This window comes from Halichoerus grypus, chromosome 11, assembly GCF_964656455.1.
Source record: "Halichoerus grypus chromosome 11, mHalGry1.hap1.1, whole genome shotgun sequence".
NCBI lineage: Eukaryota > Metazoa > Chordata > Mammalia > Carnivora > Phocidae > Halichoerus > Halichoerus grypus.
In genome coordinates, this window is record NC_135722.1 from 57,335,640 (window position 1) to 57,351,031 (window position 15,392).

Below are 15,392 nucleotides of genomic sequence, written 5' to 3' on the forward strand. Positions count from 1 at the left end.
CCTTTCCTGGGAAGGGATGGGGCTGAGATGCTGTTTCTTGGGTATTACACAAGCTGTTCTCTAAAATTATCGGTACTAACTTGGAAAGTATCTAAAATCATGTTCTGTGCCTTGGAGATAATGGAACCTAAATTTTTCTTCTCCCTCCCATACCTACTTTGCCAGTGTGCCTCGGTGGAGGCATGAAATACCATTCTTTGTGAAGGGTGTTTAGGGGGTGGGAACCAAGAAACCACCATTAAGTTCTGTCATGGTTGAGTCTCCCAGTGGCTCTTATACAACCAATGGTAGCAAATGCTTTCAGAAGCCAGACGCTACCTTCCAAACCCCTGGGGAAAGCTGTGTGGGACGAGAGATGGGCAAATGCATCCTACAGCCTAGCTACAGTCTTTAGGGCAGCGTGGCATGGTCAAAGCGCATGGTTGTGGCCAAACTAGGTGTCAGGAAATCCTCCACAGCTTGCCTTTAACCATGGCCATGGGAGAATTTGTACACAGCCTGGGAAATGGGGTGCACTGGTTGCATTGCATCCCCTGAAATCTTAGAGCAATCTTGCACCCAGAACAGATACTCAGGGCTACAAGACATACGACATAGGGCCTGTGCTGCATAAAAACTGCTACGAGATGGCTTTCAGAATGGCAGAGGCAGCCGATGAGATGCTGGGAGCTGCATATTAACAAAGCTGCTGTTAATATGCTGAAGCGAGGGGATTCCAAGGATAAACTCTTGCAAGCTGAACATGGACTTTGGGATGGGCATGCACCATGACATCATCACCTCCCGCAGGAGATCCCAGGGAAAGGTCTCAGGGTCTGCATGCAGGTGCAGGGGCCAGAGGGAGAGCAAACACAGAGAGGAGGACCATGGGGATGTCACCTACCCGTCACTGTAAGCCCCATCATGGCGGGAGGCGCTGAGAATGTCCATCTCAATGAGGTTGTCCTGCAATGTCCCTAGGAATGGCTGCTTGCCTAGGTTTCTACGCACAATGGAGACATGAATGAAGCAATGAGTCATGCATCGATGAAGGGGGATAGTAGAGAAACACATAAAGTAGCTGTCTGGCGCAGCTGTACGTGAGACCAGCGGGACACGGCTGCCAGGCGATGGGTCTTGGTGCAAGCCACATGTGCAAGGGGTCTGCCTGGCACAGAGCATCCAGAGGGAGCATTCTCTATACGAACCTGAATGTCTGACGGTTGTGGCCACCCAATCACAGCTTCCCCTGATCAAGACTGATGAAGTCTCAGGCACTGAGCTAGGCATGTTACATCCATTCATCTCAAATCTTCAAAATAGGCTAGGAAGGCATGCCCCCATTTTACAGACGAGGACACCGACATGTGGAGAGGTGACAGGATTTGCCAAGGTTACCAGCTAGTGAGGCTAAATTCAGGAGTCTGAACTCAGGTTTATCTGTTTCCAAAGCCTGTGCTTTCTCTACTTGAGACGGTGTACGTCTGTTTAAACAACAGCTGAAGATACTTTGTGAGTCCAAAGAAAAAAAAAAAGACAAGTGTTTGGGGCCATTTTCTTCTCAAGCAGTGGTTCTCAAGTTCGAGTAGGCATCAGAATCATCTGGAGAGCTGCGCTTTGCGGAGGCCCACCCCCAAAGATTCGGAGTCAGGAGGTGGTGGTGGGGCCTGAAGATCTGCGTTTCTCACAAGCCCCCAGGTTGATGCTGATGACATTTAGAGGGCCAAGGTGCTTCCGCAGAGCAGGGACCTCAGTGATGACTGAGTGGTGAGGCTGGCACCCCTCAGAAGACAGAGGAGGGGGCTTTGGCCCCCTCAAGAACAACAAGGGCAGTGCAGCGTTTTGTGACATTACTATTTCTAACGCAGAATGAGGAGAGATGCACTTGCCCTTTCTGGCCTCAGCCATGCCTGCTAAGTGGTATGGTTCACACTTGGGTGCGCTGGATCCTGTTTTCTGGTATTTTCTAGGACTGCTGCCCCCTCACTTGAAAACCGTGTACGGCATCATGTTAAACAAGCCGGTGTGGCTTCAGCCTGCTGTGTCCACCTCCAGGAAGGGCTACCTGCAGAGAGCTAGCTTTTGAGTCCAGCCCTGCGAGGGACCTTCCTGCCCACTTTGACCAGGTCTTGAGAACCAGAGAACCCAAATTCAAGTCCCATTCCTGCCTCTTTCTTGCTGTGTGACTTTGTGTAAGAACTGCAACCTCTTCTGATTTTACACTTCCTTCATCTGTAAAATGGGGATGATGATACTAAGTTCACAAAGTGGATGTAGGGCCCACAGAGTAATGCTAGAAGAATTTATAAGGGCTGAACAAAAATTACTAATGCTAATTGATGTATATTAGTAGTAATTTATGTAGCATGAGTACTAATACTAAGAAATATTATGAAAGTACTAATGCTAACCTACTCTACGTCCACCGTATCTTATTCATTGTTCTAGAACACCATATTATCTAATTACTCCCCACAACAATCTTACAAAGTCAGTGCTATCATCTTTGCTTTGTAGGTCGGCAAAGTAACTTTTGCCAAACTCCCAGCATCTCATCTCAGAGAAGTAACTTTTCGAAGGTCCTATCACAGAGTAAGCAAGTTGCTTACTCTGTGATAGGACCTTCGAAAAGTTGAAGGGTCTGTCTGACCCCAGAGCTCAGGTCCCTGGGCCTCATAACCCTGTGTCACTGCTCAGCCTGGGGGTTTGTCCCCCGGCCAGCCTTACAGATGGGAATGAGGAGGGGCTGTAAATACTTTCCCAATGTGTCATTTCATGAGCATCCTCGGGGACAGTGAGAGCACAAGGCAACACTGTTTAGCAGCCGGAACCACTGAGTCCTGCTGTGGTGGTGGGGACCTCCCCTTCCAGAGAGGTCTGAGCTGCCTGGTGCCCAGGCTGTTCTGGTGGTGTTCATGGTCCCAGGGCCTCGCACAGTGTCTGAGGGGAACTGCAGGGGTGTGGAAGCCCTTCAGAGTGGCCTCATTTCTGCCCCTGCCATTGGGCAGGTGAGTCTGTCTGAGCAATCATAAACTAGGATGATCTCTTCTTATGGAAGCTACAATATAATTTGGATCGCGCTACTTCTCTGCTCACAACCTTCCAATGGTTCCATGAGAATAAAACCATGGTCTTTACCTGGGCATACGAGATCTGGCCCCCTGCTACCTCTCCAACCTCACTTTCTGTGCTATATATACACTGGTCTCCGTGCTGTTACTCCAAACAGCTAAAGCCTTTGTCGTCATTTGCTTGAACGGCCTTCCCCCAAATATCTGCATGGGCCATTCCTTCCCTTCTCATAGCTAACGGTAATAGCTCCCACCCTGCTCTTCCTCAATTACCCCTGGCCCCTTGCACTGCTTTAGTTTTCCACATAGGCCTAGATGCACACACACACACACACACACACACATGTGTTTTTTCCCTATTGTAATTTCAGTCCTGTAAGGGTAGAACTCTTATCTGCCTTGTTCTCTGCCCATGTGTCCAGAGTCTAGAAGAGTACCTGGTACACAGTAGGAGACACTCAATAAATATTTGCTGAATACTGTGAATGACGGGTATACAAAGGGAAGCATATCACAGGCATACAGTTGGTGTTTAATTGAGGCTTGCACAGGTGTTTTATTATTATTTCCCCCATTGCCTCTAGTTCAGGAGGGAATTTCCAGTCTTTCCACAGTCCATATGGCCCAGCCTGAGCAGGTCCTTACCACCCCTGCCCAGAGGGCCCAGAGGCAGTGGGAGCTTATCCCCGGGCCCCGAAGCTGGTTGCATGGCACTCTCCCAAGTATGCCTGGGAATCTGGCCTGCATCGTTAGGCTAGGACTGTGCGCTCAGACAGTCACATGTGAACCTTAAAACCCAGCAGAAACAAATAAACATTTTCAGAGAAAAAAACACATGAAGGGTTAAAATCGAAATGTTAATAGTGGAATTTTCCAATGTCTGGATCAAGAGTGGTTTTTATTTTTACTTCGATGATTTAAAGAGAGACAGCAGGCCATTCTCTCCTAAAAGGACACACCTATTAGGACAAGGGAAGAGGCGGTGCGCTACGACAGAGGGTTTCTGGAGCGACGGACTGCATGAGACCCCCTGAAAGAGCTCCCACCCTCATGCCAACTCAGGCGTCCGGGGGGACACTAGCACTCGCTGAAAATGCTGCCAGTTCAGAACGCTACCACTACCTTCAAATACCCCGTTCTGTACTTCTGAAACTCAGTTCTGAGTCAGCTGGGCCCCAGGTGATTGCTGAGGAAACGGAGGCCCAGAGAGACAGGCATCCTGCTCCCACGCACACAGCAAGTCAGTGGCAGAGCTGAAACTAAAACCCAGGCGTCTGGACTCCCAGTTCAATGCTATCCCCTCAATTTCCTGTCCATCACCTGTTCCCAACTCTGAGGTTCCAGTTCTTCTGAAAAACAAAAGCTACGAGCGTTTCCTAATGGAGACCCTTGCTGCTGAGGCCCCCTTAGGTCACAGTCGTGCACGGTCTCCGGCTCACTGCGGCTGGGAACTCCGGGATGGACGCTGGAGTCTCATGACCCTCACACCGGTGGGTACTGTTATCTCATTTTCAGATACAGAAACTGAGGCCCAGACAGGCTGAGTGACTGCCCAAGATCATACAGCAACCAAAGGGTAGGGGTGGGACTCAAAAGCACATCTCTCCGACCTCACTGCCCCCCACTGCCTCTCGGAAAAGAGGGGCACAGTCCCTGGAGTGGGGCACAGCTAAGCACAATACTGCTCCTACGGCTCTTCTTAGCATGGGGAGGGGACCAGCTCCCCTCTAAGCCTCAGAGGAGGCCACGGGCAAGGCCCCCGAGCTGCCTGAAGCAGGGGCTTCCAGTTCCAGCCCGGGGCAGGCAGAGCTCGCCTTCCAAGGACAGAACAAGTAGCTTTTGGGAAGGAAGTGGCTGGAAAGTTGCAGTGCCCAGTCCTTTAGACTGCCCCGCTCAGCAGCCCATCTTCTCACCATGAGCCTGCTGTCCTGGCCCGTGCTTCACCCTCAGAGCCCTGGGACAGCCACGCGGTAGAGCAGGCCAGGCATTGCGCCCACATTCTGTAGCCAACAGCCCCAAGGTGTGCAAGGCGTCAGAGATTTGGCCAAGACCACGAAAAGACTTAGTTCTAGGGCTAGCATTTTAACAAATGAATGAACAAAGAAACAAAAAAATGAACTGGGTCTTCCAGGTCATAGTGATCCTTGTAAAAGGCCAATCCTATAATGTTAACTAGTGGCCCCGCCTTCTGCCTTCCTTGGGTCCCCTGCTCACAGGGAGAAGTACGACCTTGTCTTCCTGTAACTCCAGGCCCTCCATTGCTGACCCTCACTTACATGCATCTCCATGAGGCCCCCTGCCCCCCCCACGTCTGAGCCATCTCTCCAAGACACTAAGCTCTCTCTGTGCCTTGCACAGCTGCCCCTCATCCCAGGATTCCTTTGTCCCCTGCAAACTCCTACCAATGCCTGTCTGAATAATCAGGAAGGTGGCACTGGAGAATGGCTAGGTGCATGGGCTCTGGAACCAGCTGGCCGGGGTGGGACATGTATTGGCTGTGGTTCCTGAGGCAAGTTACTTCACTTTCCTGTCTTCAGATTCTTCATCTCCAAAGTGGGGATGATGATAATCTCCTACCCATGCAGAACAGTTACCACAGCCATCCTGACTGTTATCCTTCGAAGGGCCTGCTTATAAAGTTGGCCCTGGGCTGGTATCTGGGAACAGAGGTCTTCAGGAGCGTTCTAACCATTAACTGATGAGTAGCTGATTCAGGGTCTAAACTGTGTGTACAAACAATATGGTTTATGCTGAGCACTGGCTTTTCTTCTGTGAGTTTGGAATTTGGGCCTTTGCCAGGTAGGAGGTGCCGGTGTGACCAGCCCCCAGTAGAAACCCTGGGTGCTCAGTCTCTGATGAGCTTCCCTCTACGGAGCCCCAGTAAAGGCCCCATGAGTGCTTGGTATGATCGTTCCTTGATGCCCCCACGCAGAGGGAGCCACACCCTCCTCTCTGCTCAGAGCATCCCCCCTCACCCCACGAGTCACAGTATTATCCAGAGTCCCATCTTTACTCATTCACTTATGGGTCTGTCTTCCTTACAAGGCCATGAGCTTCTTATTGGACTGTGGTTGTGTTTTCTGCAGGCCTATGACTGAATCACCAGACGACAGGGACGACTGTCCGTCCCAATTTCCTGCAATGCTTAGGAGTTGGCCTGGCCCACTAGAAGGTGCTGTGTGCTATTCTGGGAACTATACCAAGCCTGGGTTGGTAACCACCAGGACGGCCTCCCATCCCTGAGGGGTGGGCAGGGCTATTCCCCAAATTGAGCAGGACCACAAAATGGGCCTCAGGCTCCCAAACCAGGCCTGGGATCAGATGAGCTAAAGCAGGGGTCTGGCAGACTTGCGCCCTGGCTTCCCCTTCATCTGACAGGAGCCCGACAGGTTATTAATCAGACAATCCCTATGAAATCAATTAAGCATTTGATGCTGCAGAGCGTGAAGAAGTGGACCAGGGTTTAGTGGACCCTGAACATGTGGATCCCACCAAGATGGACCACAGATGCACCTGCAGGCCTCAAGGCAACATGTGACCCCCGCTCTAGGAAGCACAGGGAGGCCCGGTCTTCCCCCTGTGGCCTCCATTACCCCTGGAGAGGGCCAGAGGCAGTGGGTTAAGCAGGTCCTCCCTCTCGCTTGTCCTCCCTGCCCTTCTTTCCTTCCAACATGAAATCTCAACCCCTCCTGGTTATTCTGCCAGCTCTTATGCTATTTGCTCAGCTATTTACTTTTGACTCTCCACACGACTCAGTTGGACAATTAGAGAAGGGCCTGTGACAGTTTCTCTGGCATCAGGGGGCTCCCCATTCTCGTGGGGCTTGGTAATAGCTGTTGACAACAAACCACCTCAACTAGGCCCTGCTCTCTTGGGCTTCTAGGCCTTCGATGAGGCTGTGCAGCCCCCATGCCCTTCCTTCTTCCCAGCTCCCCCTGGGGACTCCTACTTGCTGTCAGTCGCACGGCACCAGGCCCACTGGGAAGTCTTCCCTTTGGCCCACTCAAGTTATGCATAGCTTTTTAAAGATTTTTTTTTTTTTTTTTTATTTATTTGAGACAGAGAGAATGAGAGAGAGAGAGAGCACATGAGAGGGGGGAGGGTCAGAGGGAGAAGCAGGCTCCCTGCCGAGCAGGGAGCCCGATGCGGGACTCGATCCCGGGACTCCAGGATCATGACCTGAGCCGAAGGCAGTCGCTTAACCAACTGAGCCACCCAGGCGCCCCACGCATAGCTTTTTATTCATTTGTTCCGTCATTCATTCATTTAGCCTGCGTTAGTTTTCCAGCACCCATCATGTGGCAAGCCGTGTTGCCTGCCGAAAATCCAGAGGCATTAAAACTGATTCACTGTGTGTACCTCTATCACAGCATTTGTCCCACTGCAAGAGTCTGTGCTCTTAAACATCCTGCCTGCTGGGCACACAGTAGGCACTCAGTGAGTATTTACTGAAGGACAAGCACTACATGGTAAGCAGTTGAGCACGTACTGTGTGCCAAGACATTTGCAGACAGTATCGTATATAATCGCTACAGGAGCCTCAGGAGGCACTACGGTGGGTTGGAAGTGGCTGAAAATCCTTGGGCACCTCTCCCTTTGAGAAGTGGGGTCTGTTGTTCCTCTCCTGGAAGCTGGCTGGCCTAGGACTGCTTTGGCCAACAGAACAATGGCAGAAGGGACGCTATACCATTCCAGGCCAAGCCTTTAAGAGGATCAGTGGCTTCTGTCGCAGTGCCATGGAGCTCCAAGCCACGGAGTATGAAGTCCACTCCCCACTGGAAAGACTTGGTGGAGAGGCCCTGAGACCACAGTAGAGGGTGAGGGGCCACTGAGCCCAGCTACCCAGCCGTCTTCTGCAAGGCTCCGCATGTGAGTAAGGCCACCCTGGCTCTTTCAGACTGCCCAGCTAACAGCTAACGCCGCTGACTGACCGCCACTGACACCACAGGGAGACTGGCCCAGCTAGCTCTTCCTGAGCTCCCGCCTCACACCGCGAAGTATAATCAACTGGTGGTTTTTTTAAGCCACCAAGTTTGACAGGCATTTGTTATGCAGCAAGAGATAATCACAACAGGAAGTTACTAATATTTTCTCCCTTTTAGAGGTGAAGAAATGTAAGGTCTAGGTCCACAGCTAGTGAGCAATGGGGTGGGGATTGGAGCAAAGGATGTCTGACCCTAAAACCTGTGATATGAACAAGTAGCTTCAGCGAAAGGACCATCACTTATGTTCTCAGAACATCAGGGCCAAACTTCCTTCTCCAAAGTAGAGAAAAGGTACAACCTGCTGTTTCCTCTCAACTCCTCTGGTGAGTAGGAGCCCAGTAAGTATTTTTTTGTGACTTTTTTTCTTCACAGGGTTGATATGGGAAGTAGATATGTATGAAAAAAATGGGAAATCATTTTTATAGTATGTCTTTTCATGCCAGGCACTGTGCTTTATGTTTCTTACATGATATTTCATTCACTTCCTCCCAGTCTGAGAGGCATGAATTCTTATCCCACATTACACAGGGAAATCAAGCTTCAGGGCTATAAATGAACTTGCCGGGCCAGTAAGTGCTAAAGCCAAGACAAGAATCCAGGTCTCCTGACTCTAAAGTCTGCTCTCTTCCTTACATCACCACGCTGGTCAAAATTACATGTGATTCCATCTGCCAGATGTGACACTGATCTCTCTTAAACGTTGTTGGTTTTGTGCCACCAACCAGTAAAGGTCAGTATTAAGGTCCAGCACTCTGTGTTATCCATTGTATCAAGCACCTCTCCCAGTTTTAAGCCATCTTCAGATGCACAGAACTCTGGGGTCACAGAGAAGGCCCATCTCCAACATTTCTTCTGGGTTTTTAAGAATAGGTAGGACTTTGCGAGACCCAGAAGTGAGGAGGGCAACTCTGGCAGAGCGCTGTACGAGAGCACGTGCAAAGGCACGGGGGATGAAAGGGATGGGCGTCTGGGGAAGACTGATCCACAGAGATGTATACTCCTATACACGTACACATACTGAACATTCAATATGTATATAATCATATCTGTACGGACTTATATGGAAGAGTACAGATGAGCAGATATATGCCAGCATGTTAACAATGGTTACCATTTGGTGGTAGATATACGTGATTTTTTCTTTGTTCCTAAGTGTTCTGTAGAACATTTATTACTTGAGTGATAAAGCATAAAAGAAAACAAAGTTCCCTGTGGTCTATGCATGGGTGTGGGAGGACAGAAGGTCAGAAAGGCAGGTGTCAGCTGGCTGATGAAGCAAGAGAGGTCAGCTGGGACCACCTCGGCATCTCACACTAGCCATCAGGAAAACACCTGCTGCTTGGCCTCTATCTTCCTCTCCCTTGAAAAACCCGGAGAACCACCTACTTTGCTCCTAAGTGAGAAAAATGAACATCCAAGAGGAGGGAGTGGCTACTGGGTTCCATGCAAAGAATCAGAACCATCGATTATTTGCTGGCTTCTCTTAGCCACGTGCAGTCATTCAATAAGCACCCTGGAAATAATGGAGATCTGATTAAGCTACCCTGGGTGGGATGATGCAACTCTCTCACTGAGGAGAGCGAAGGAGGCAGAGAAGGACAACTCACACCTGATTGTAAAGGATGTGAACAGAATAATATTAATGAAGAGACTGGGGGTGAGGCAAGCTGGACGGTATCTCTGAGAAATTTGCTTCTGGAAAAACTGATTCCACAGGAGTAAAACATAAGATGGCACAAAAGGATGTTGATTTTCTTTCACTGGATCCCACCCGCTCGATGTGCAACTATCACAGCGATGTGCCAGATAGAGTCAGGTGGGTGCACTTTCCATGGATAGATTAATTTCACATCTTTAAATGTGGGATGGCTTCTGTCCTCTCCACAGATCACGAAGAGGGGTTTGAGAAAATAAAATCTAGGTTTCCCCGCTGCTTTGAGAGATAGGGTAGAAGGTGAGGAGGTTCTAATCGTGCTGCCTGGGCCACTTCAGCTTTAGAGAAGGTAGGGAAAGGCTCTGTCCCCCGAAGTCAACAGTGCTTCTCTCAGAGTGGTGGGATTATGGGTGAATCTAGTTTTCGTCTTTATATCTTTCTGCATTTTCTGCAGTGAGCTTGTATGCCTTTATAATTATTTAAAAAAGAAAACAACTCGTTTCCATTTTGGGAAAACAGTGGCTCACCAGAGGGAAGAAGGACAGCTATGGAACTGACCCTGACGGAAACCCCTAAAGGAAGCACTCTGTGAGGCTGGAAGAAGGCAGAGGAGGAGGGGGCTGGGCCAGGGGAGACCTGGAGAAGGTGGTGGTGGTGTAGGAAATAGCACTGCCCACGAGTCTCGCAACCTGGGTTCACATCGTAGCCGCACATCCAGTGTCCATGTGACCTGAGCTAGTCACTGACCCTCTCTGCGAAACTCCCAAATGGGGTCACAAATCACAATACCGCCTTCTTCGTGAAGCTGTGAGAATGACATCATATCTCAAGTATGAAAGTTCTTGCAACTAAAAGTTAGTTGATGATGTATCAGTGTTAGGGATTATAGGGTTTGGGGTATAAAGGAGATAAGTCCCTGGGAGGCGAGGGGAGGGGAAGGGAGAGGAGTGGAGAGGAGGGGGAGCAGATCCCAGTAGGGAAAGGCAGAGGTGTGGGCCGCCATCAAACGCTGACCAAGGGTCTGCTCTCTGCCACCTTTACACACTCAGCTCTCATCCACGATTATAGCGGCCCCTCCAGCCAGCAGCATCTCCACTGCACAGACCAGGAAAGGGCACAGAGGGCTCATACCTTCGTCTGCGGCAGGCCAGCCCCGGACCTCGGGGCTGCTGGATTCGCAAGCGCCGGCTCTTCCTGCCCCACGCCCCTCCCGCCACCGCCCTTCTCCACTTCTCCAGGCCAGCCCAGAGCCACCTCTCCGAGCATTGCCCCGACCCCAGCCTCCCAGACTAGGGAGGCGGGGGACCCCCGGAAAGGCCCCGCCGCCCCTGCGGCTCAGCCCCGCCCACCCCCCAGCCCCGCACCTGGTCTCCAGGGGGATGTTGCTGTTGAGCAGCCAGTTGTCCTGGGCGTGGGCCGGCTCCTGGGCGCCGCCGGCGGGGGGCTCTCCCGAGAGCGAGGGGTCCGTGGGGGCCGGGCTGGGGTTGCTCCTCGGAGTGAAGTTGCCCCGGTTCAGGGAGTTGATGGAGGCCGCGTGGTGCTGGTTGGGGGTGTGGGCGTGCGAGAGCGGCGGCGGCGGCGTCCGGAGCCGCGGGTGGTTCTGCAGGCCGCCCGGGTGATCTAGGGCACAAACACGCACGGTCAGCGGGGCCCCGAGCCACCGCCACGGCCACGGCCACAGCCACGGCCGGGCCCCAGGGCCACGCGGGAGCAGCCGGGCGGCAACGGGCACGGTGGGTCGTGCGTGTCCATGAGGTCGGGAGATGGCGGGCTACTCGACAGATACTTAATTGAGCTCCTACTATTTTCGGTGCTAGGGACACATCAACAAACAAAGCGGACAAAATCCCTGTCCTCGTGAAACTTAAACTCGAAAAGAGAGACACAATAAACAAGATAAAAAAAAAAAACCAACTAGCCTCTGACGTCACCCACTTTGCCCCGTTTCTTTGGTATTTTGGGGACGGCGTTTTTCAAAGTGTAGTCCCGGACCAGCAGCTTCAACACCACTTGGGAATTTGTAAGAAGTGAAAATTCTCGGTCCTGCCCCAGGCTTACTGAATCATGAACACTTGGGTGGGCCCCAGCAATCTCATTTCACAAACTCCGGGTGATTCCAATGGATGCTAAAAGTTGAGAAACCCTAACTATCTATAATGGTACATAGTAAATGAAACAAACAAGATAAGTAAAATACATAGTTTACAGAGGTGCTGATAAATCAGAGAACACATAAAGCCAGGAAGGGGCCAATGGCCTGGGTGTGTGGGGTCAATGGTGAAATTTTAGGCTAAGTGGTCAGTGATGGCCTGGGTAGGGGGTAGGAGGTGAACTTTGAGTAAAGGGAGTGATCCCAATTAAAAACCACCTGGGGGTTATTAAAAACTACCATTAACATTTATTGAGCACTTCCTATGTGCCTGGCACCATTCTGAGCCCTCTACATGTTTAAATCCAGCTGATCCTCATGACCCACTGCAGAGCAGGTGCTATTATTCTCCCCACTTTACAGACAAGGGAATTGCGATAAATCTTTTATTTACTCCCTTCAGCTACTTGGAACAATAGGTATTATTATCTCAGATCTATAGATGAAAAACCGATTTTAGGATAAAGCCCACACAGCGTCCAGCAAGCCCTTCAGAATGTGACCCACGCCTGTCTTTCCAGTCCTCCCTCTCCCCTCCGCTCCCACCACAACTTTCCCCCAAAGGCCAAGAGGTCTGCTGCAGCGACGTAGGGGCTGAAACCTCATTTCCAATGAGGACGGTCCCCAGGAGTGTGCGTGGTGCCTTCTGAAGATGTGCCATGCTGTGCCAGCAGGGGTGTCCCTTAATGGGAGGGGAGAGAAGAGAGCATGGGAGCCAAAACAGGCAGACAGCAGACAGCCTTGGACCAGGGAGAAAGTGAGAATAGCAGGGCCATTTGTTTATGTCCTCAGGCAGCACTTTAATGGAGACATTTGGAGCCTGGGACAGAAGCCAGCAACAGAAGCAGCCTCCTGGGCTGGCTGAGTGTCCCTCCTACCCTTGGACTTTTAGGCTGCTGGCTGCAGGCCAGGGCACCGAAGCAGTGAGAGGGACCGGACCACTATTGTCCAGTGCTTATCAGGAGGCCAGCAGAGAGGATGACCTAGCCCTTGCTCCACGCCCCTCCCCCGACCCCCCCCCGGAGTCAACCTCCTCGTGGCATGTTTACCTAACTGACACTGATAGGTGCTGCGCCGAGCATCTTCTATGGGTCCTTTTACAGCCTGAACTGTGCGAATGCTCACAACAACCCCCAGAGGGCAGTAGTATCATCAGTCCCACTTTATAGACTAGGAAGCTGAGGTTTGCAGAACTACGAAGCAGTCCTTATTAATCCAAAGCCTGAATTCTGTCTACCAAATCATGATGCTTTGCATCAAACACAGACACCAGCTCAACTGTCTCAGTCCATGGCCGAAGGCAGGAAAACCCCCCTCAGTACAGACGGCAAGCATCTGAGGTCTGGGTCAGGACAGGCTGGCCTGCAAGCCTACAGACCTCTGCTTTGTGACTAAGTGGGGATGCCAGGCTCTGGTAACGCTTTAGAACCACTGCCGAGAATCCTGAAATAATGAGATTTTAAAATATAAGACCACTGGTCATAGATCCAAAAAACTAACTTCTAAAAGGAAATTCTCCTATGAGGATAAGGAATGTCCTGGTCTGAATCCTCTCTATTTTTTAAAGCTCGGCTCAACTGATAACTCCTCCAGAAAGCCTTCCTTGATCTACCCTCCCCAAAGTTCTTTTTTCCTTCATTGAATGCTAACAGCCAGTAACCTGGACCACTCATCTTTTCCTTCTCCTTACAGTTGGCATACTTATATCCCCATCTTGCCTCTTCTGGTAGGTATAAAAATCCCTATTCCCTCCATGCTGGTGATCACAGGTCCTACAACTGACCAGGTGCTCGATACAGGTTTATTGAGCAAACGGCTCTTGTGAATGGTTTGGGCAGTCTATCCAAGAGAACAAACCTAGTGTGGAGGACATTTGTGCGCAAAAAGTCATAGCAGATCTCCCTGGGCTCTCTAGAGCACGGGCCTATACAGCCCTTTACTGACTCACCTGGATGCTTCAGGTGGGTCCTTTGTCCCCCTTCCCTACCCCTTCCATGCTGAGAACGCTAGGAAAGGGGACTTTGAGGTTTCCCAGGTTCCCATGGGAAAAGCTCCGTGTTTTGGGACTCACGACCCCAAAAAAGAGACATGACCTTCCTAAGGAGCAATTGTCTCCTCTGGTCTGACTGGAGTCTCCCCTCTGCCCCTAAGGCCAAGAGGGAGGATAGAGGGGACAGACATAGAGGGTCCTTCTTTTCTCCCCTTCCCCCTCTCCAATTTGGACTCCTATCTTGAGAGGGAAACTCTAGTTCACTCATTCAGCATTTCCTGAGTGCCAGGTCCGGTAAACTGGGTGTCGGGAATGCAGTGGTGAACGAAATAGAGATGGCCCAAGAGAGGCGCAACTCTCTGCTGGTTTCTACAGAGTGGCTGGGTGGCCTCCGGTAACTTACTTCACCTCCCTATTCCTTGGTCTGTGAAAGGGGGTACACAATCCTCCATCGCCGCTCTCTGGTGGATGAAAAGGCACAGCTCTTGTTCAAGTGCCAAGTACTTGGGCTTCCAGTGCTCCCTGAGGGATGGGACCGCGTGCCATGCATCTCCATATCCCTTGTCAATCTTTACAGAACGTGGGGGGAGACCACAGCAGATTAGCTGGGTGCACTCCTTGCTTGCACGAGCAATAGCCTCTCTCCTGCTCCCTGCGAGTGGATGCATTGGTACATTTGCAAAGCTGTGCTGTAAATTCCAATTTACACCCTCTTTTCGCAGATAGAGCCTCCAAGTATATCTCTGAATCAAGCCCAGATATGAGTCATTTTTACTGTTCTGCTGCACACCTCTGTTAGTAAAGGCCACTTGCTTATCTGAGTTTTGCAAGCCTGGTTTTCCATCGACTATTTTTGCTTCCTACAAGTTCTCAGATATATTTGCAGTTGCTGCTTCCCTCCGACACCTCAGACATTTTTTTCCATTTTATATGCACAAAAATCGTGAATGTTGAAGCCTCCAGAAGCAACTCCCTAAACTGAGATCATCATGGAGCTTCTTCAGGATGCCCTTCCAAGCAGGAGGTAATAGAAAGAGACTAGGCTTTGATATCAGGCAGCCCTGGGTTCAAGTTTTGGCTTTGTCACTTATAAGCGGTGTTAAGAGGTTAAGTTCCTTAACCTCTCTGGAGCTTCAGTTTTCTTACCACGAACTGGAGATACTACCTACCTTCTGGGGTTGTTATGAGAAGTAAATGAGATAATGTACATAAGGTGCTTATTAGCACAGTGCCTGGAATACAGTGATGCTAAACACTGGTAACTAGTAATTCCACGGTTACGATAAAGGCATGCTGAATGAATAAATTGTAAAGTGCTGAATCATCCCCATGATAATCACTCGACAGCATTTACAACAGGGGTTCCAAGGCAAAAAACCTTGAGAGAAAAAGAGCAAGAAAATATCTAACAGAAACGTGCTGTTCTTCTATTGCAGCCGAATCTTATTCTGGACTGCCCTCTGGCTTCCAGGAGCCCTGGTCTCAGGAGGGTGCCTGTAGTTCAACATGCATTTCAGAAGTGATGAGAATGACTGCAGCCTGACCCTTGGGACAAAATCAGACA

At 50.5% G+C, this 15,392-nt stretch overlaps 1 protein-coding gene across 2 annotated transcripts in view; it reads right to left on the reverse strand.

Annotated features, from left to right (window-relative positions):
• TENM4 (teneurin transmembrane protein 4) overlaps nucleotides 1-15,392 on the reverse strand; it is a 2,958,785-nt gene that overhangs the window by 213,218 nt on the left and 2,730,175 nt on the right. For both annotated transcript variants that reach the window (XM_078058602.1, XM_078058603.1), the window contains 2 exons: nucleotides 11,054-11,309; nucleotides 884-982 (listed from right to left, as the gene is read on the reverse strand). In XM_078058602.1, coding sequence (XP_077914728.1) covers nucleotides 884-982; nucleotides 11,054-11,309 — 355 coding nt within the window. The remainder of the gene's footprint in view (nucleotides 1-883; nucleotides 983-11,053; nucleotides 11,310-15,392) is intronic.